The 21470-nt window shown below is 46.8% G+C and overlaps 1 protein-coding gene across 1 annotated transcript; it reads right to left on the reverse strand.

The window, feature by feature from the left end:
• Nucleotides 1-2040: 2040 nt before the first annotated feature.
• Nucleotides 2041-20854, reverse strand: LOC102449191 (solute carrier family 22 member 13). Its single transcript, XM_006120640.3, has 10 exons — nucleotides 20460-20854; nucleotides 19405-19508; nucleotides 18193-18347; nucleotides 16792-16960; nucleotides 16244-16364; nucleotides 12949-13043; nucleotides 9230-9444; nucleotides 6803-6911; nucleotides 4905-5114; nucleotides 2041-3709 (listed from the first exon to the last, which is right to left on the reverse strand). The coding sequence occupies exons 1-10, from the start codon at nucleotides 20832-20834 to the stop codon at nucleotides 3613-3615; spliced, it is 1650 nt and encodes a 549-aa protein (XP_006120702.3). The 5' UTR covers nucleotides 20835-20854; the 3' UTR covers nucleotides 2041-3612.
• Nucleotides 20855-21470: the final 616 nt, after the last annotated feature.

Genomic DNA, 21470 nt, shown 5'->3' on the forward strand with positions numbered 1-21470 from the left:
AACTATCAGTAAGAAGGAAGGAATAATACAGCCAGCACCCAGAGAGGTTTTTATTTATAAACCAAGTGTAAGCCAAGATATTTGTAGCCAGTGCTCAAAAGGAGGAAAGCCACATGCTCAGATTCTGCTCCATCTCCAACACCTTCATCCCTCCCTTCATACACCCACACAAAAGTCTGAGCAAAGAGAAGACCTTTACAGCATCCCCTGGTGATCAGACATCCAGTGGCGTAAGGGACATTGTCAATACCCCTCCCAAGGAATAGCACCACACTCGCACTTTCCACCTGCAAGGGACCCAGAACCTCCCCACTAGATTTTACTGGCCATGAGGGGCACTATGCTTATCTGCAGGTGAGAGGAAGTGTAAGAGCCAGATGTCTTACTTCTCCCACTTTGTATGGTTCTTCTCCTAACTCTGAGTGACTTGATCCACAAAATAAGCTGGAGACGCCTCCCAGTGAAAAAGCTTTCACTCTGCTTTAACTGTGCTGCACGCCTTCCAGAACAGTCCCAGCTGGGTTTGCAGACAGCCAGAGGGAAGAAAATAAAGTCTTCTTGCAAGTCCTATGCAGCAGTTGTGCTGCAAGCAAATCTCCTCAGCACTGCCCTAGACATTCATCCCTAGCAAGTGATCTGTATAACAAGGTGGCCTGTGAGGATGCTGGGTAGGAAAGGATAGATGCCCTTAGGAAATGGCAAAGGGTGATCACCAGCGATTAGAAAACACAATGAAGGGTGTGACATAAGGAAGTTGAACAAAACCTCTAACAAATAATTACTGGAGCAGGATACAGTCTGTAGAGCAGGGGTGGGGAACCTCAAGCCCAGGGGCTGGATGTAGCCCCCAGCCTGCCTGGATCCAGCCCCTGAGACTCTGGGCTTCCCCCAGTATTAGGGCACCCACAATCATGCTCCAACCCCCTGTGAGGTTGTAGCACACAGAATTGACTAGCCTGGGCCCCCAAAGGCTCTGCTGTGTGAGGAGAATACGGGGAGTACCTTTCTCCTCCTCAGTCAGGGGCCACATCAGTGAGAGTTTGTTTTGGGGTTGTTGTTTTGGTTGGTGGTTGGTTGGTTGGTTGGCTTTATTGCTTCTCACTTGTGTGCAGTCCCTGACTGGGTTAGTGGCCTCTGGCCCAAAAAAGGTTCCCCACCCCTGCAGTAGAGTTTTCTCTGATAACTCCACAAGGCCCATCGGTCTTCTTGGAGGGACACATTAAATAGGTTCTGCACCACCAAAGGAGACTCTGCTTGGAAATAGATGCTCCAGAACACGAAAGATTCTCGACGTATCTTCATTTTATCCGCTAAACCCAGTGACCCCTGAAGGAAAAGCTGCTTCCCCCATTAGACATGCCAGCCCATCTAGACCCTTTCCAGGGTAACGGTAGACAAAAGGCAGAGGGGTTTTGAAGTGAAGGTGGATAATGGAGAGAATTGGAGATGAAAAGGTTTGTTAGACGTCTAGTGAAATCTATCCACCAGCAAGCGAGGGATCTTTTCTTGGGCTGTACCCAGTGTTCCTGTATATATTGCACAGGCTTAATTTCCAGTTCAAGGCTACTCCACTGTCTGGGTATGTCTACACTACAGTGCTATTTCGAATTAACTTAATAGTAAATTCGAATTAAGCTAATTCAGAATAACACATCTATATACAAAAACTATTTCGAAATAGCACGTCCACACTAAGTGGCCCCTGAACCGAAGTTAAGACTGGCTGGAACCAGTGCCGACAGGGCATCAAGTTAGGACTTAATGTGTGGTGCTGCTGCCTGAGGCTAACTGAGCTCTGTGCTTAAAGAGACCCTACTCCCACCCTGGACAGACAGTTCTCAAGGTTCCCCGCTTGTTTATCTACCTCAATGAGGGACAGCAAAGCAGTCCTGTCTTGGAGTGCCCTGAGTTCCTTTCACTTGGGACACCACAGCACTCGGACACATGGAGCCAGAGCTGTCCCTGGGCGCGCCGGTGCATCTCGTGGGGTCGTTGCCATCAGCCCAGCTGCATTTGCTGCAAGCTGCCATCTGGGGGGGTTGTCCATTGGGGGGGCTGTCAGGAGCCAGGAGGCCCTGAGGGAGAGCGTACATCCCAATAAGCCCTTAGAACCTCCCCCATCCTCCCCACTGGGGGCTCGTGCCCCATTCCTCCCTCACATCCTTCCACTTACCCCTCTCTAGCCCCCCTTCCTGATGTCAAATAAAAGACACGTATGTTCAAAAATAGAAACTGGGTTTATTGAACAGAACTGGGGGGGGGGGGGGATGAACCTCAGTGGAGACTGGGAAAAGGAGGTGGGAGAGGGGAAGAAAGAGGGTGGAAGAGGGGAGGGGGAAACCTGGGAGGAGGGAACTGGAAGGGGGAAGCAAGGGGAAGAAGAGGGAGGGGAAGCTCAGGATTGGGGGTCTCACCAGACCAACCTGACTTTCAAGCAAACCTTTTGCACGTGGCCTTTGGTGGCCAGGCCGCATTCCTCTGTCTAGTATGGAGATCATAGATGTTGGGGGCATCCCCCCCCAAACCTGAATAAGGTCCATGATCTCCACCCTGGACGAGGAAGGCACCTTCCTTCTTCAGCCCCCGTCAGGCTCCTGGGAGCTGGCAGACTGCTCCTGGGGAGGGGCGGAGGGCTGGCTGCCAGTGGCTTGCTGGCTCATGTTTTGGGGCCATTAGGTCAGGGGCCCTGGTGGCCACTGCTGGCTCTAGGCTGGCAGGCTTGGAGCTGGCACAGGCACTGTGGCCAGGGCCTATGTCTTTAATGTCTCCGGGGTTGGGGCAGAGGAGAGTAAGTGTTCCTGGTTGTGCCTGGAGTGGCCACCAGGGCTCCCTGGGAAGGGCTGGAAGCTCCCTATTTCAAATTAAGTGTCTACGCAGCACTTAATTCTAAATAGCTATTTCAAATTTGGTGTTACTCCTTGTAGAATGAGGTTTACCAAAATTCAAAATAAGGGCTCCACTATTTCGAATTTATTTCGAAATAGCGGTTTGCCTATGTAGACACTATGCGGCCTATGTAGACACTGCTGTTATTTCAAATTAACTTTGTAGTGTAGACATACCCTTTAATACAGTGTTTCTTAAGCTTTTTAATACAGAGGAACACCAAACAATTTTTTTTATGAGGAACACTAAGGGGGGAAAAAAAGGGTCAGGGGAAAGTTATTGGGGGGAAAAAAGGGTTGCCTGCCCCTTTAAGGGCAGCCATTTTTTTTAATGCTGTTGTTCTCTGCAGCACACCTCCAACTGCCTCCCGGCACACCAGTCTAATACAACTCACACTGGGGGAAGGTTCCATATATGGTGCACATGGCAGGAGGTGAGGAGCAAAAATATTTTTATTCTGTCCTAAGTTTTGGAGTTTTAACTACAGTTCATTGCTCCAGTTTTGTCCCAGCCACAATGTTCTATCACACAGTCAGTGAGCAGAGCAGGAGTGATGAACTGTGGTACTTACTGGCAACCATTCAAAGGAGACTTAAAGAAGGCAAATAAGATGAAGGAAAAAAGGAGGGGGCAGGTCTACATGGGGAGTTAGTGTAAATGAGGGACCAAGCTGAACCCACGGATGGCCTGCAATCCTTGTTCCTCAGCATCTTACGGACATCTTCACTAGAGGCGTGTGACCCTTGTGTGTCCTGTGCTTTGGCCATCTTCTTTCACTGTCAAGTATCCAATTTCATAGCTACCATTGACCTTTTCACAGGACCTAAAGAAAGGGAATATGGTTAGGTACAAGAGAAGGACACTTTTTGAAAGCCACAGCCGGCCCTGGCTTGCCATACAATCATGGTCATTTCTCATGTAGCCTAGCTCATGTTCCACTTACCGTTAACACACCTCCCCAGAGCCACGAGAGCATATGTACTTTTCCTTGGTCCTCCTGCTGCTCCCAGCTGCACCTTCCAAACCCACAGAAGAACCTCCATTTCATCCCTTCTTCATTCCCTGAACAAAGTTACTGCCCCCTTCAACCTTCCGGACCCCACCTGTCACCACCAGAAGATGGTGCTCGCCTCAGCAAGCCTCATCCTCACAGTATACGGACCATCCTGCTGCCCCTATGCCCCGGCCCCCCATGCAGATACTCTGGTCTCCATGGCAGTTGCTGCCTTTGCACATTGCCTCCCCCAGCTCTCAGTCTGATGGCAGCGTTGGGGAAGGATTGGGAGTGAATTCCAGATGGGGCAAATCACTCTGAGCAAGAGCATCAATCAGGTCTGCGACGGGATGGGGAACCACCTTAGTTTCCTCACATCCTTAGAAGTTAGTTCCTGGATGAGAGTGCCTAAGGACTGCTTTTCTCTAGAGGTCCCACCCCCATTTTCCATATAACTGACTCCCATCCTCACCCCCAGGCCCTGCCAAGCCCCTCACTAGAGGAACATCTAGACTGCCCGTGGCTTTTGAAAGAAGATATGCAACTTCACGCCAAATTTGCAAATCTTCCGATCCCATTTTCGGAATAGTTTTTTTGAAAAAAAAAGCCGTCTAGACGCGTTTCTTTAAGAAAAAAAACCCTTTTTCAAAAGAACCCTGTACACCTTTTTTTTTTTTTTTTTTTAAAGGAAGAAGGGTTCTTTCAAAAAAGGGGTTTTTTTCCCCTGAAAGAACCACTTCTACACTGCTTTTTTTGGGGGGGAGGGAACTTTTCCAAAAATGAGATCAGAAGCAGATATGCAAATTCACGCCAAATTTGCATATCTTCTTTCGAAAACCGCAGGGCAGTCTAGACGTGCCCAAGCATTGGTAACATGTATTAACAGTGCAGGCAAGGGATGGGTGAGTTGTGCGTTTCATTCATGGGTGGGTCTGAAAGAGCTGGCAGCTCAGTTGCCTGAATAGTAACTCATGAGAAGGTGAGGGCGGAGGGGCAACTCTGCAAATACATTTTGAGGACTTACCGCTGGCCATCCACACCTTCCTTCATGTAATCCTGAAGCTCTTTGCCATGTGTCTCTGGGAGCAGGAAGCAAAGAATTCCTCCAATCACTGGAGTGCTTCCAAATATCGCCTTGGAGATAGAAGGATGATACTTGTCCAAGAGACCAATCAGAGGGGAGATGATGCTACCCACTCTGGCTGACATTGAACATAAACCCAAACTGGTCTGCCTAGCAAGGGAGGAAAGCATGGAAGATGTGAACAGGATGCCATTAAAGAAAATCTTTGCTAATGGGGTTGTCCTCAGGGGTCTAGATCAGTGATGGGCAACCTAGGTTAGTGAGTGGCCCTCCTCCATCTCAGTGGGTTGCAAGATTGTGGTAGCCAAGATGGTCTCCCGGGATAGGGTAGCTTTGCTAACTGTACTTGTGTACCTAGAGTTTGTGGGCTGTGCCGATTGAACTATAGCAGTGTTGTGATGGGATGCCATGGCAAGAGCACAATGTTACGTACAGTCCGAACACACCTTACTTCACATGCTTGCATGTCACTTCAGTAATACAGTAGGGAAAAAACTATGCTGATTGAAACCAGCAGGCTCTGGCAACCCTGCACGTGGGCAACAATAAACAAAATATCTTACAGATCTCACACACACAACCTTGAGCCACAGGGTTGCCCACCACTGGTCTAGACCCTTGCTCTGTTCTGCAGCATGGGGGAATCCCAGATCAAGGCCTTACTGGTGCCCCGATTCCCAGGATGTTAAATGGTGCTGGAGGTCAATCCACAGCCTTTTGTCTTTAAACATGTGTGGAAAAAATCGCCCATCTTTGCACTACCCACAGCAGGGGCAGTATTGTAGGTGAGGCTCCAATGTTTGGAGAAAGCGACATACAATAGCCACAGGGCTCGATTCAATGGGCTCTTGATCGCTAACTATAATTGAGCATTGACCTTTCAGCTGAAAAACAGTGGCCAAAGGAAGGTGTTTTTCCAAAAAAGTTAACGTGAACCACAATCCATCAGTGAGTGGCAAGGCAGGAAAAGCAATGAGTGGATTTGTTTTTGACGAAAATACCCAGCCCAGTCACCATGCTGCCTCTCTGGGAGTAAGGGATGTGGGTGGTCATGCAGTCTAGTATCTGATGCACTCAAAGCCATTCATACAGAGCATAACAAGGATCCCATTTCCCTCTTCCGGCACTGGTGACCTCCATCACCATGGTATCTTGGATTCAAATTAATCCCCTTGATTTCTAGATCAAAACCAGAGATTGACTGCTGCCTGTTCCAGGCTAGAGGGGGGATAAGATTGGGGATGCTAAGAGATTAGAGTCATCTGTAGGATGAAGGGTTATTGTTTCATCAGGGACTGATCTAGTACAGTGTTTCTCAACCAGTGGTACGAGTACCCTTAGGGGTACTCAAGAGAAGTCTGAGAGGTACGTGAGCACAACTGAAATTTGGAGAACTGAATTTTTGTCTTAAGTTTTACAGTGTTTTATTATTTTTGTACTTTTTACACCCAAAAATTTCATCCTCCGCCCGGCTATGATTAAGTTGTTTAAACAAATATATTGCAACAGTAGAAAAAAATTGTGTGTGTCTGAAAACTGTAGGTACTGGGGGTACTTATACATTTTTTTTAAAAGGGGTACTTTATTAAAAAAAAGTTGAGAAACACTGATCTAGAGCATCTAGAACCAGATCAGATAGAACTCCTTGGAAGTCTTTAGCAACTCTTTATTTCCTAACAGCCTCCATTACCAGTGAAACTAGTGGTTGAAATCCGTAGGCTATGTGCTTCTTGGAGTAAACCCATCATTGAAAGAAAAGGAAAAAAAAAGTTAAAAAAAGAGAGTTTAAAAAGTTAAAAAAGAGAAAGGAGGAAAAGGAGAGAGAAAGGTGATCTCACCTCAGAACAGTGGGGAACAGCTCTGCACAATACACATAGGAAGTAGAAAATGAGGCTGAGATGGCAAACCTCCCTACCACAGCCAGCGTCGTGACCACCACTGGCAAATCTGGTGGCAAAAGGTAATGCGGTTACACAAATCTTATACATGGTGTGGGGGCAGAGTGAGCATAGTTAGGGCTGACCCATAAAGGAGGCAAACCTTTCCTACATGGACCGTGTATAGTGAGACCTGCACTAAGGACCCTCCCTCTCTCCAGTTGGGTTCACCAAAACCAGGTTCAAAGGATGGTTCTGCTCTGGGAAGTGACTGCAGAGATGGCGTCTCAGGATTTTGCATTTATCACACACCCCATTTTCTAGATTGAATGCATTCAGCATGGCAAGTGCCAAGATCTTTCCCCTAATAGCCTGCCCTACAAATTCACCCTGAATTCTCAACAGAAAACGGCGGGGTTTTCCCCTCTTTATCACTATACCCATCAACCAGAGATTCCACATATCAGATGATGCCCTGGGTTATATCTTCCAGCCCCTTACCATCAGGTCATGTTCTTATTTACTCTTGTGTAACCCATGCCATCTTCACGTGCTTCCTCAGTCCTGCACACCCCCATTGACTTCAGACTGTACCTTGACCCAGCAATTAGAACTTTTGCAAATGTGTGAATGATTTATTCGCCCAATTAGAATCCAGCTCCCATAGCTGCCCTGGATCTGCAGTGTTACCAGAAGTAACAAGTCATTTTTGGCACTGAAGTCAACAGATACAAGTTGACATACACAGGGAGTCAACCCATGGGGTAAGAAGGCATCAGTTGTACTCTGTCACTTGTACCACATTTTACAGATCTCTCAAGGTTTCCGGTGCAACTTCAGCCAACTGCCAAGTAAAGACCAACCTTTCTTAAGTGATCAGTAGCAGCCCCTCCCTTGGATGATAGTGTGAGATACATTGCACTGTGTTATACCCTAGGAGCCAGATGCAGAGGTGCAGTGAATCATCCAGGAGAAGTCACTAGAGTTCTAGCAGCCACTGACTTATCTGGATTTACACCAGCACTGAATTTTGCTCACGATGCTTCAGAGAGAAATTTGCAAAAGGTACAAATAAGTATTATGCCCTCAATTGCAATCAACTTTCAGTGGGAGCTGGATGCAGACTTGCCCATTGTACCTTTGAAAAATTGTTCCTATTGTGTTCTTCTTTATTATTGTATGATCATTTATTGTTTGTATTATAGTAGCCCCTAGGAAACCTAATTATGGACCAGGACCCCACTGTGCTAAGTGCTGTCCAAAACACAAAACAAAGCGACACCACTGCCCCACAGAGCATACCATTTAAATATGGGACAAGAGAAAACAATCAGTGGAACACAAGGAAAGAATGAGACAATACTATGTAAACAGAATGTACAACCAGAGTGATCAAAGCGACAATGGCAAAAGACACATTAGTAGCACAATGTGAGTGGGGGAGGGTTGCTCAGGAGGGGGATCAGCTACATGAAAATTAAAGGGAATGGAAGAGGAAATGGGGAAGTGCAGGGGTGGAGAGGCTTACACCCATAAGAACGGCCATATTGGGTCAAACCAATGGTCCATCTAGCCCAGTATCCTTCTTCCAACAGTGGCCAATGACAGGTGCTCCAGAGGCAGTGAACAAAACAGGCGATTGAGTGATTCATCCTATTGTCCACTCCCAGCTTCTGGCAAACAAGGGCAGATGTGGAGTACAGGTGAGGAGAGGAGACTGTGAGGAAGTAGCATGAGGCACTTGTATTTTTAATCTATCTATCCAGATGCCAGCAGCCTACTGTCACTACTCAAGTCTCCGGCTCTGCAACAAGCCCCAAGCTTTGGCAAAGGGTGGAGCAAGGATGAATCACACCAGCCTGTTTCAGTCCTTTCAAAAAGCACTAGAGGAGAAAGATGGCATTTCTAAGAACTTTTGTTCGTGTGTTTCTTTGCATCTTGTATAGTGCTAAGTACACTGCTGGCACCTCCAAAACAACAGCAGGGGGAGGCAATGAGAACATGGGCAAAAGGAGAGAAAAGAAGAGGAAAACCCTTTAAAACTCCTCCTCGGCCTACAAGAGGAGAGCATCTCCTTGAAGGCCACACCATGTTGTTCAATGGAACTTGCCTGCAAGGCTGGGGGAATGTTAAAGCACCAGGAACGTGAAGAGAAAAGAAAGTAACACTAAGAAAATCCAGAAATTTGTCTGGAATGGAGCCCTGGGGATGCCACCTCTGGAAAAAAGGTGGCTTGGGCATTGAAATCCAGTGTTCAGAGCCAATAGGGAGCACCCCAGTCAGCTGAGATAGAAGGAAAGAAAAATGGAGTACAAAGGAATGCGTTGGGGACGTGGCTGCCTCATGCACCAGGGAGGTTGGCCTGCGTGCAGAGGACTTGCTGTGTACCTTGTGGGATGCTGGTGATGAGGAGCATCATGACTCCACCCAGGAGCAGAAAGCTGCACTGGCATTTCTTCCTCCCAAACCACTGTAGCAGGAAGGAGCAGCACAAGCAAGAAAGTATCCCAACAGCTCCAAACACAAACTGCATCCAGTAAATGTCCAAGCCGAAATTCCCCACATTGAGGCTCATGCCGTAGTACACCAGGCTGTTCACAAACCTGAAAGCAGAGCAGAGCAGAATGTCTCTCTCCATGAGTGTAGTTAGCTTCAGATGTTCCCTGTTTCCATGGAGACAAGAAACAGTCACTACTTGTGCTAAAGTAAATCCTCCAGTGTAGAGGATGCCACATTTCTTGTACGCTCTTTGGGCAGCTGTTTGGTATTCCTGTGAAGTGTTATATGCTGGGTAAGAGAAATAAAAAGCAAAGGAAAGGTGTGCTCTACGCCACACGTAGCGATTCCACACTTCTTTATGCAATCGTTTGGTTTTCCGTTTGGCTCTCTCTGGGTATGTCTACACTACAAAGTTAGTTCGAACTAACGGACGTTAGTTAGAACTAACTTTCATAGGCGCTACACTAGCGCTCCGTTAGTTGGAATTTAATTCGAACTAACGGAGCGCTTAGTTCGAACTAGGTAATCCTCATTCCACGAGGATTAAGCCTAGTTCGAACTTACTAGTTCGAATTAAGGGCTGTGTAGCCCCTTAATTCGAACTAGTGGGAGGCTAGCCCTCCCCAAGTTTCCCTTGTGGCCACTCTGGCCAACACCAGGGAAACTCGTCTGCCCCCCTCCCGGCCCCGGACCCCTTAAAGGGGCACGGGCTGGCTACGGTGCCCGTGCCAGGTGCAAGCCTGCCAGCACCCAGCCAGCAGACCCTGCACCTGGCACGGATCGAGCCACCCACCCAATGCCCCCAGCCCTCCCCCTCTTCCCGGGACCAGGCTGGCGGCTCCCGGGAGCTTGCCCGAGACCGCAAGAGGCGGGCACCCGCCTGGGCTAGTGTGGACATCGTGGACCTCATCCATGACCTCCGCACTAGGCACAGGAAAGTGGCTGGCTAGGGCAGGAGAGCTGCCAGCCTGGCCACCCAGGAGCAGGTGTGCATGAAAATCAAGGTGGTCCACTGAGACCCCCGACCCTGAGCCCTGAGCTTACAATGGCCATACTGGGTCAGACCAAAGGTCCATCTAGCCCAGTAGCCTGTCTGCCGACAGCGGCCAACCCTAGGGACCCTGGAGGGGATGGACCAAAGACAGTGACCAAGCCATTTGTCTCGTGCCATCCCTCTCCAGCCTTCCACAAACCTTGAGCAGGGACACCACTCCTACCCCCTGGCTAATAGCACTCCATGGACCCAACCTCCATGACTTGATCTCACTTCCCTTTAAACTCTGTTCTAGTTCTAGCCTTCACAGCCTCCTGCAGCAAGGAGTTCCACAGGTTGACTCTTTGCTTTGTGAAGAACAACTTTCTGTTACTACTTTGAAGCCTGCTATCCATTCCTTTCCTTTGGTGTCCTCTAGTCCTTCTTTATGGGAACTAATGAAGAACTTTTCTGTATGCACCCTCTCCACCCAACTCCTGCTTTTAGAGACCTCTATCCTGTCCCCCCTCCGTCTCCTCTTTTCTAATCTGAAAAGTCCCAGTCTCTTTAGCCTCTCTTCATATGGGACCTGTTCCCAACCCCTGATCATTTTAGTTGCCCTCCCCTCTCCCACCCTCTCTCTTCCCCTCTCCCACCTCCTTTTCCCAGTCTCCCCCAGTTTTGTTCAATAAAGACAGATTCCATTTTTGAACACAATTGTCCTTTATTTTGTACATCAAGAAGGGGGGCTAGGGAAGGGTAAGTGGAAGGAGGTGAGGGAGGAATGGGGTACGCACCCCCGATGGGGAGGACTGGGCTGGCTCTGCGGGCTTCTGGGGGTGGAAGCTCTCCTGCAGCCCCCCAATTGCCCTCTCTCCCCAGATGGCAGCCTGCGGCAAGTGCAGCCGGGCTGATGGCCGAGTGTTGTGATGTGCCCAGTGTGGGTACTCCGGGCAATCCAAGCCAGGACTGCTTTGCAAGCGGGACACCCCTGAGAACTGTCTGTCTGGGGTGGGGGTCGGGTCCCTTTAAGCACAGCCCTCGGCTAGCCTGAGACAGCAGCTCCACGCTCTAAGTCCTCCTCTGATGCCCTGCCGGCACTGCTTCCGGCCATCCTTAAGCCCGGTTCAGGGTCCACTTAATGTGGACATGCTAGTTCGAATTAGCAAAACGCTAATTCCAACTAGTTTTTTAGTCTGGATCCGTTAGTTCGAATTAGCTTAGTTCGAATTAACGTTGTAGTGTAGACATACCCTCTCAGACTTTTGGAGACAGAGCAATCTACACCTGTGGACAACTCCCTAACCCAAAGCAAATTCTTTCCAGCAGTGACACATCACACCTCAGACACACTTACTCAGTAACCTACCCCTGCAACAAACCCCATTGCCAACTCTGTCCACACACCTATACAAGTGACACCATCGCAGGACCTAACCACATAAGCCACAACGTCAGGGGCTCATACAATTGCACATCCTCTAATGTGAGATATGCCACCAAGTGCAAGCAATGCCCCTCTGCCATGAATATTGGCCAAACTGGACAGTTTCTACGACAAAGGAACACAAGTCAGATATCAGAAATGGCAACACACACAAACCTGTAGGGGAACATTTTAACCTGCCTGGGCACTCAATGGATTTAAAAATAGCCATTCTTCTACAAAGCAATTTCACAAGCCAGCTACAGAGAGAGTGGAATTGGCCTTCATATGCAAATCTGACAGTGTTTCCCTTGGGCTTAAAGACATGAACTGGAAGTCACATTATAAAACCAGCCTTCCTTACACTGAACAACTTATTGCCATCAAAAGCTAAGTATGGAACACTTCCAGCCCACTCAACTAGCCTCATTAGCACCAGCATGGCAATGGACAAGTATATGCTTTTCCTCTCCCTTCTTTTTCTGTTGTAATTCTAAGTGTCCCCCTTTTGTCTCTACTCAAGCACATCCGAGGAAGTGGGTTTTGCCCAGGAAAACTCATGATACTATATCTAGATATTTGTTAGTCTCTAAGATGCCGCAGGTCTGCTCATTGGTTTTCCTGTGAGACTTTGTATGCTGGGAAAGAGAAACAACAAGGGAGCACCAGACAGGACAAAATCAGGGGCTACTGCTAAAGAACTGTAGGAAATTGTGTTATCTTATTTCTGTCCATAGATAAGCCCTTTATTAAGCACAGACTAAGACTATGCCTACACTGCACTTTAGTCTGTAAGAATATTGTCAGACAGGAATGTGAAAAAAAACCAACTGAAAAGTTTTATTGATGAAAAGCACTACAGCTTGAACCTTTAAAATCCAGGACTCTCTGGTTCGGATAGTGCTGGGTCAGAGAGCTCGGGCTGGGCTAGTTGTGGGGAGCACAGCTGGGAATTGAATCAATCTTTTTAATCCCAATTCGGCATTGTAATCACAAGGCCATCTTTCCTCTTTATTACTCATGAAAAAAACACGTGCTTTTGTTTCACAAAACAGAACATTTGCGGATTGATGGCTTATAGTATGAAAAGGACATGTATTAATAGGAAACTGAAGGCACATTAGGTGGCTTTACAAAATTTCAGTACAGCAGATGTGCATGTCTTTTTTTTTTAAAGTTATAACACTGAGATATATTTGGACGACTTACCAGGTATATAACATCACTAAAGTCACATTCCTCAGGTGCTGCTTCCTGAAGAGATCCAGAATAGTTCCAAATGTATCCTTTTCTACAGGTGTCAGCTTTTTAAATACACAAGCAAAAAAAGGGTCAAAATACAAAAGAGAAACCAATAGGCTGATCCAACTCCTACAAAAGCCAGTGGAAAGATTTGCCACACCTGGGAAAGGAGATTGGTACCAATAAGGTTCCACTGATGAGCAATAGAGCACTGCCGTACAGCATGCTAGATTCAGAGGATCAAAGCCTATTTTTCTAAATGCCCCCATTTTGGTCACTAAAAGTTTTCTTGGGATAAATATTCCTGACAAGAGGCTTCAGGAAAATATAGCAGACATTATTATTATTTGATAGGATTAAGAACAAAAATCTAGGAAACTCCATGGTACTTGAGCAAACTGGTCTGTAAAAAAGCCAGAGGATGATTTAAGACCATTTCTATAAAGTGATTGTACCCCACAGATATGTTAGATGAAAGTTACAGAGCAACTTTGTCCTTTTCTTTGATCCACTATCTACTATATTCAGCCTTCAATATAAAGTAGTGCTAGCAAGAAATTGGAATTCTTTCATGCTAGTGTCGACACTTTGTAAGGAACAAAACCCCAACATTTGGGAATTTTCCATGAATTGGGAATTCCCAAAATTTCATGTAAAAAAGCTGAAGTGACATTTTGTTTTGACCTTTTCAAAATGTTTCTCATGTTCTCTGAGCCCAAAAGCCCCAAAATTTCTTGCATTCACCTCATGTTCTGCCTCGAACTTGGGATCCTGAAAGACCTAGGACCTTCAGAGCTAAAAGCAGCTGGCTGTTTTCTCAGTGATATCATAGGCTTATATTCTTTTAGGACCAAGCCTAAGATGTGGCCATGTAACACATGCTGAACAGTAATATACAATATAAAACTAGTAGTGTTTGTATCTCTGTTCCAGTACACTTTGCATACAATTTGTTTTATCAGATTTGTATGCTCTTTGTGGCAGGGACCATGTATGCAGACAGTGCTCAACACCCTGGGGCCTGATCCTAACTGCAGCCTCTGGGTAACATGAAAGAAATTAAATTCTCCAGGAGACAAGATTAAGAAATAAAGGAAGAAGAAGAGACACAGTTCTACCTCTAGTGAAATGACATCCAGCTATTGAAATTTCACTGAATGGTCCACTCTGCTGTTTCAGTAGAAGAATAACAGGGTGGAAAAGGTTTTCCCATCCCTTGAGAATCATTGAGATTTCAGAAAATGTCCTGTTCCTCATTACAACAAACAGAAGCCTTTTTAATCGTTCATATGTAAGCAGATTCAGGATAAGCTCTACCCTGACATCTGGTGGTGAATTGTGGCAAGTTGTGCAAAAAGACTTCAGGGGCTGATCTTGTTTGCATAGGCACACCAACCCCGCCTAGTATGAGCCCTCAGCAGCCCAAATGGCCACTTTGGCTGCAGTGGGATCCCCAGTTTCTCTGTTATTTAGGCAGGGAGAATAAAGTGTTGTTACCCTGATTATGTGAATCAAGGACAGTGGAACTGTTTTATGACAGAGGGATTCACCATCAACTAAGTAGCACTCATTAGACAAGGGACATAGGTTCCAAACCCAATGAAGTTAAAAAGGCTGGGGACAGGTATTTGTACCTGGTAGTGGGGCCCCTGTCTGAGGGCCTGACATACCAACTGCACCCCCTCCTCTCTCCACTGTGGCATAGGAGTCTAGTTACAGACTGCTGAGCTGAATTCACTTTGGGCCAATGCACCAGCACTGAGGCTCCCCTACTATGAGCTGAAATCACTGAGTGCCGCAGGGGAGCTTGAAGCTATATTGCTGAGCTGCTGGCAAAGCGGTTCACAGGAACGACCGGCAGCTGGCCAGTGGAGTGGCTGGCAGGAATGACTGGCGGGTGGCCGGTAGAGTGGAACAAGATGGCTGGCGGAGCAGGGCAGTTTGCGGGATGGCTGGAGGAGTGTAGCGGAGTGGCTCGTGTTAAAGGCTGCTGAATCCACAGAGCGTCCACACTGCCTGCCTGCTCTTGCTCAAGGAAATTTACAGTACGGTGTGGTAAGAGAGGGCTTCTTGCACAAGAGCTACGCTCTTTTTTTTACAGGTGTAAGCCATCTTGCGCAGGAGCTCTTGCACAAGAGGGCAGTGTGGACTCAGCAGGGATTTCTTGCTCAAGAAAGCCCTATGGCTAAAATGGCCATCAGAGCTTTCTTGCGCAAGAGAGCGTCCACACTGTCATGGGCACTCTTGTGCAAAAGCACAGCTCGCACATGGCAGCATGGACATGTTCTTGCGCAAGACTTCTTGCACGAGAACCCTTGCGCAAGATGTTCTTGTGCAAGAAGCCACCAGTGTAGACAAAGCCTAGTTGCTTTGTTATGATGTATGTGATTGCTACTGTCCTGTGCTGCTCTGTAGCGACTGTATGTGTGTGGGTAGTGCCCAGCAGGGGAAGGGATCTTTGGGTGAGGACTCCTGAGGGAAGGCGGGTAGGGAATGGCCCAGGCCCTCCTGACACCTGAGCTAGGTGGAGGATTCAGTCAGCTGACACTTTGCCCAGGAAACAGGACAAAGGAGTAGGCGGGGAAGCCTGGAGGCTAGGTGACCAGTTGCTAGGTGTGTGAGTTAGTTTTCAGCTGGCTGAGGGAGAGGGGAGTCTAGCTGGCTTGGGGGCCGGGGCAGGGGCCCAGAGCGTACTGGCTGCTCCCGATTCCTTAACAAGAAGTTTGTGCTACGCTGTTTCCCTCTCAACAAATAAACCTTCTGTTCTACAGACTGGCTGAGAGTCACATCTGGCTGCAGAGGGGGGGGGTGTAGGGCCCGTTGACTCCCCCCCCGACTCTGACAGCGGGAAATGGGGTTGCTGGAGGGAAGGATTCCAGTTGGGCCTAGCAACAGGCAGATGGGGTGAGTTACGTATCTGTATTTTAGAGAGTAGTCGACCGGGTCACACTACTTGTGTATTATCCTTCAGAATTCCAAGAGATAAAAGTCTTACACTGTAACCTTCCAACAAAGCTACTTTTGTTTTTATCTGACTTCTCTATATGCATGTTGTGAACATAATACTTTGCTCATAGATAGCACAGAGCCATTAAAATACTTTTCAAGCTTTTTATCCATTTATATAACTATTTATCCTCTGGCTTTTCCCGTAACTCCCCCCCAGAGAGCTTTCTGACTTCCCATATCTAGCCCATTTTCCAAACATATCACCTGACTCCAAACCTTTTAAGAGAGTGACCCGCTGCCATCTCACCATTACCTGTTCAAACAGTTCTGGGGGGATGCTTTGGTTATTGACAAAGGCAGCCTTTCGAAGCAGTTTTTTGGCTTCCTCTATCTTCCCTTTTGTCATAAGCCACCGAGCAGATTCTGGAAGGACCCTACAAAGTGGTTGAAAAACTGCAGTTACTCACTTGACCGTGTCGGCCTGATGTGCCTGGAGTGCTCTTACAAGTGACGGGATTGTGTGCATTTCCTTCAGGAAGCGTGCCGATCTTCTGAGGCGCTTCCAAACAGCTTGTATTTGGGGGCTGTTTTGTTTCAATAGAAATAATGTTATTGAGGGGCCTAAGATTAAGCTCCTAAATCCATATTTAGGCACCTCAATAAAAGTGGCTTGATAGCCAAATGCACTGAGTTCCCAGCAGCTCCTATTAGCTTTGTATCAGCTTTGTATGGCCTATAATGGAAAGCAGTCACCCCTTCAATGAATAGATGTGTCCACTGTGTTCTAGCTCCTGCCTCCCCAGTTTCACAGAAAGACCGCTGCAGTGTGTGGGAAGAGCTCTCTAGTGACAGCACACTTACCATATGTAAAAGAAAAGACACAGCACAGGGACAGATCCAGCAATCTGCAACAGCTTCCAGTTGCGAACCCCATAGGCTAAGCCAGACAAAGTCATCTGTCCAATGGAAAAGCTGCAATGAGAGATCACCACTGTATGTGTCCGGTAGGAGACTCCAGCCCATTCAGCACCTACAAACATTAACACAGATTGAACTGCTAAAAATCTCAATGATTCAGTGCCATTGAAAGGAGTTTTTTTTCCTATTTCAAATCAGTATCTCTAGAATTCCCAATCTCTCAGTACCACTCAGGGGTTTGCTTTAGAGATGTTAAATATCAGTTAATTGAATAGTCGATTAACCTCATGAATTCTTATTGGTTACTTGACTATTCTATAGTCCCAGGGGGTGGGGCCGACACCGGTGTCCTCCAGCCTCACTCCCGGAGAGCCTTCTGCCACTCCATGCTGCTGCCTCTGATACAGAGGCAGCAGTGCAGGGTCACAGCAGCCCTTGTCCAGAGTGGAGAGAGGGCTGAGCTGCCAGACCTGGTGCAAGCCAAAACTGAGCAAGGCTGTTCGCCTGGATCCCAATACACTTTAAATGCAGAACTGCAGTTTGGGTAGGTCCCAGACCCAGTGCGAGCCAGGACTGAGCCAGGCCGCTGGCCAGCCTGCTAAACAATTTACTGGTGGTCGGGGGTGGGGGAAATGCATGTAGTCTATAGCATTGACCTATATGCTTTTGCTTATCGGTTAATTGACTACGCTATTACATCCCTAGTTTGCTTCATTAACCTTTGTGAATCTCTAGGAAAAAGTGTGAATTGTGTTATAAGAGGGGCTTTCCTCTCTGTGTGTAGCCAGAGTCGTCGGAGACACAATAGCCCATCACCACTCATAGGAAATATTAATGACAAACCGAGCACAAACAAGCTCACATTTTGCATCCTCCAACTAACTGAGCTTGCACCTATGTTTTCTGCACCCCTCCCACCACATACATAAATAATGGGCCAGATTTTCCTCTTCCCTTGACTAGTGTCACTCCCCTGACTTCAATGCAATTACTCCGGATTTACACCAGCGTGAGAGGAAGATAAGTCACTCAGTATGTCAAAAGACATTCACAGGGAAGCATATTTCTAAAAACTGTACAGCTCTTTTATCCAGAAGCCTTTTTCATTGGCTTTTGGGAGCATGGCATGGTGGGGACTTCTAGCTCCAGTGGTCAGGGAGCTCCGACTACAGCCATGGAACTCTGGTCCCAAACCCTGCAGGAATAGTCTGGTTGTGGCAGGGCAGCATGGGCCACGAAGAGAGAGACCTCCCCTGGTCTGGAAAATCCCCTCATTCAGGACTGGTTAGGTCCCAGGGGTGCTGGACAAGGGAGGTCCAACCTGTAGTAGTGTGGAAATCTTACCTAACGTCACTGTGCTTATAGTGAAACCCGACACAGCAACACCCACCAGGCATCTCAAAGCCATGTAGACATAGAAATCTGGTGCAAAGGCTGCTCCAACACCAAATGCCCCCATCAGAAGCATGGAAAACAAGGTAACAGGACGCCGACCTATTCTGTGGGAAGAAATCTATTTGTCAATCTCTGAGGCTACGGTCAGGTTTCATGCCTAGGAAAATATTAAGGGCAAAGCAAAGGAACTGGCAGCCATGCCGGACCCCTGGGCAAGGTGGGGGGCCCTGGCTCCCTGCTCCCAGAAGGGGCAGGGCCTCTCGCAGAAGGGGCGGGGCAAAAGCCTGAATGAATGTAAGAGCCTGAATGTGGTAAGTGGTATTGCTACAAAATCAAAGTTCTGGCCATGACTGTCAGACATGACAACGGGTTAAGGTATGTCCAGACAGGGATCCGGGTGATGTGGGTGGCTAAGCACTTTCTGAAAAACTCATGGAACTCACCCGGCTCCATGCTGCCAACCACCCAAGCATCATGTACTGGACACTGGGTGTGTAAAGGGCCCCGTTGACCCAACTGACTGGTATGGGAGACCAAGCCCATGATACCGCACTGGGGGAAAAAGGTACCTGAGACACCCAAACTACAACTCCCAAGAGACACAGTGACAGAATTCCCAACCCATTTTTTCCCTGTTTTCACCTGAAAAGTTTCTGGGTATTTAAATTTTCCCCAAACCATCTCCAGCTTATATGTGGAAAATGCAGATCAAAATTATATTGTCCATTTTCCTCAGACTTGTCCATAGAATCCCCTCCTCCCCCATTTTCAACCAGCTTTAATAATAAGCAGTCATAAAAATGACTGAGTAATTTGCCCTAGCCCACAGGGCACATCGGAGTCAGGGCCCAGACTCCAATTTTCTAACCACACCAGCCTTGGGGCTACAAGGCTCTCTACGAGTGTTTCTTAAACTTTTTAAGACCTAGAAACACCAAATCTTTTTTTTTAAATGAGGAACACCAAGGATTTTTTGTTGAGGAAAAAAAAAAAGGTCAGGGGGGGAAAAGGGGCAGGGGAAAGGGTGGCCATTTTGAATTTTGTTGTTCTCTGTGGCACACCTCCAACTGCCACAGTTTAAGAAACACTGCTCTATACAATATGCCCTCACATTCGGTTAGCCTGCTGACTTTGTACAGGTTGATCATTCTCTCTCCTTACCTGTCACTTAATGAACCAGAAACCAGAGCTCCAAGGAGAAGTCCAACCGTGTAAATAGACATGGAGATGTCATGTAGTCCTTTTCGATCACATACCAGGTCAAACTGAAAGAAAGACACAAACTAGGTTTAATTTGAAAAGGGATTTTGTAAATGCTAGATTCATGATGTGTAAGCAGTACAAACATTCCCAGAGAAAACTGAATACTGCATATAGATGCGGGTATCCCATCTCAAAAAAATGATATATTGGAATTGGTAACAGTTCAGAAAAAAGCAATGGCAGTTATTAGGGGTATAAAGCAGCATCCATAGGAGGATAAATATGATTGGGATTTTTCAGTTTACATAAAAGAGATGATTAAGGGGGGATATGATGGAGGTCTATAAAATCATGACTGGCGTGGCAAAAGTAAATAAGGAAATGTAATTTACTTCTTGTAACACAAGAATAAGGGGTCAAATGAAATGAATAGGCAGCAGGCTTAAAACAAACCAGAAGAAGTATTCTTCTCCTAACCTGTGGAACTCTTTGGCAGGGGCTGTTGTGAAGGACAAGACATTAACAGAGTTAAAAAATAAGACATTCACAGAGGTAGGTCCGTCAATGGCTATTAGTGAGGATGGGCAGGAATGGTGTCCCTAGTCTCTGTTTGCCAGATGCCGGGAATGCATTTGGTTCATTCTCAGCCTTGGCCACTGTCGGCAGACAGGACACTTGGCTAGATGGCCCTTTTTTGATAAGTGATTAATACATTACACAGTGCAGGTATGAAATATAAAATCTCATGCAGCATTAAGTTTTATTCACGCGGATCCTGATGAAAAATTAGCTCTAGGACACTTGACTAGATGGCCCTTTGGTCTGACCCAGTATGGCCAGTCTTATCCTTAAAAATAATTAATCTGTCCAAATTATAAAAAATAAATCTATCAGATTCTGCCAAGCCATCCATAGCTTCACATCTTCAGAAGCCCCGGGTCTTCACTGTAGAATGATTCTACAACTGCAATAAAGCAATTTGTATTAGTCAGGAACAAAGTGACATTACAAACCTGAGTTACCAGCGTTTGCTCTTCCCCTGAAGGGTAGACCCAGCCGTTCCGGCATTTCTCAGTGGAGTTAAGCCCATATTGTAGAATGGAATCAATATCTCGCTCCACTTGCGTGTACATATGGCATTCTTCATAAGATCCAGGAGTGTTCCAAGGAATAGTTAAGTTTAGCTGCTGTTCCTTGCTCAGGTTTGGACTAATTTCATGGATCCAGCTGGTATCACAATGATGAGGCACATCCATAACCATGAACAGTTGGCCAAACATATGGAACGCAATACTAAAACTTCCCAGAGAAATTTGCAGCACCAAACATTTTTGAAAACGCCCAAAATCACCCACAATTTTGAGAATTTCTCCAAAATCAGTCATCATGAGCTTTGTCTGTGGGAAGACAGTACTGAGTCACTCTTTCATATGGGCTAGAATTAATGTTTAAACAGAAAATAAACTCTACAGAAGTACACAGCTAAAGCCAGGAGCTAATTTTTCATCAGGATCCGCGTGAATAAAACTTAATGCATGAGATTTTATATTTCATACCTGCACTGTGTAATGTATTAATCACTTATCAAAACAGGCAAGCACCATTCTCTGTATGCTGAAGGACAAAAGGCAGTGTAGATTAGTGATTAGAGCAGAGGATTTGGTCTCAGGAAACCTGGATTCTTTTGGCATCTCTTCCAAGATCTGGCAGTGTGAGCTTGGACAAGATGCCCAGGACTGGTTTTCAAACAGCATCTTATTTTGAGCACCTCACTCCAGACTTCTGTTGCCTGATTTTCTAAACCACTGAGCCCCTGCATTGCCCATTCATTCAGATTGCTTAGGAGGGTGCAGCACATCTGAAAATCAGGGATCTGATTTAGCACATTACACCCACATCCAGCTGGAATCACTCCTTACAGATCAGTGATGTTACATAATTGTAAGACAGAAGGATGATCCAGTGGTTAGGATGGTAGCCTGGGATTTGGGGGAGATGGGCTTAATTCTCTGCTTTGTCACAGA

This window comes from Pelodiscus sinensis, chromosome 2 (assembly GCF_052426305.1).
Source record: "Pelodiscus sinensis isolate ZL-2025 chromosome 2, ASM5242630v1, whole genome shotgun sequence".
Taxonomy (NCBI): Eukaryota; Metazoa; Chordata; order Testudines; family Trionychidae; genus Pelodiscus; species Pelodiscus sinensis.

Bases quoted from the DNA above. Each gene is read 5' to 3' on its own strand.
- LOC102449191 (XM_006120640.3), bottom strand. From the start codon at position 20,834: ATGATGACTGATTTTGGAGAAATTCTCAAAATTGTGGGTGATTTTGGG. The intron at 9,445-12,948 runs GTAAGTCGTCCA...CTCTGCTTTCAG, and splicing joins TTAGTGATGTTATATACCTG to GTTTGTGAACAGCCTGGTGT. The intron at 3,710-4,904 runs GTAAGTCCTCAA...CCCTTTCTTTAG, and splicing joins GAAGGTGTGGATGGCCAGCG to GTCCTGTGAAAAGGTCAATG.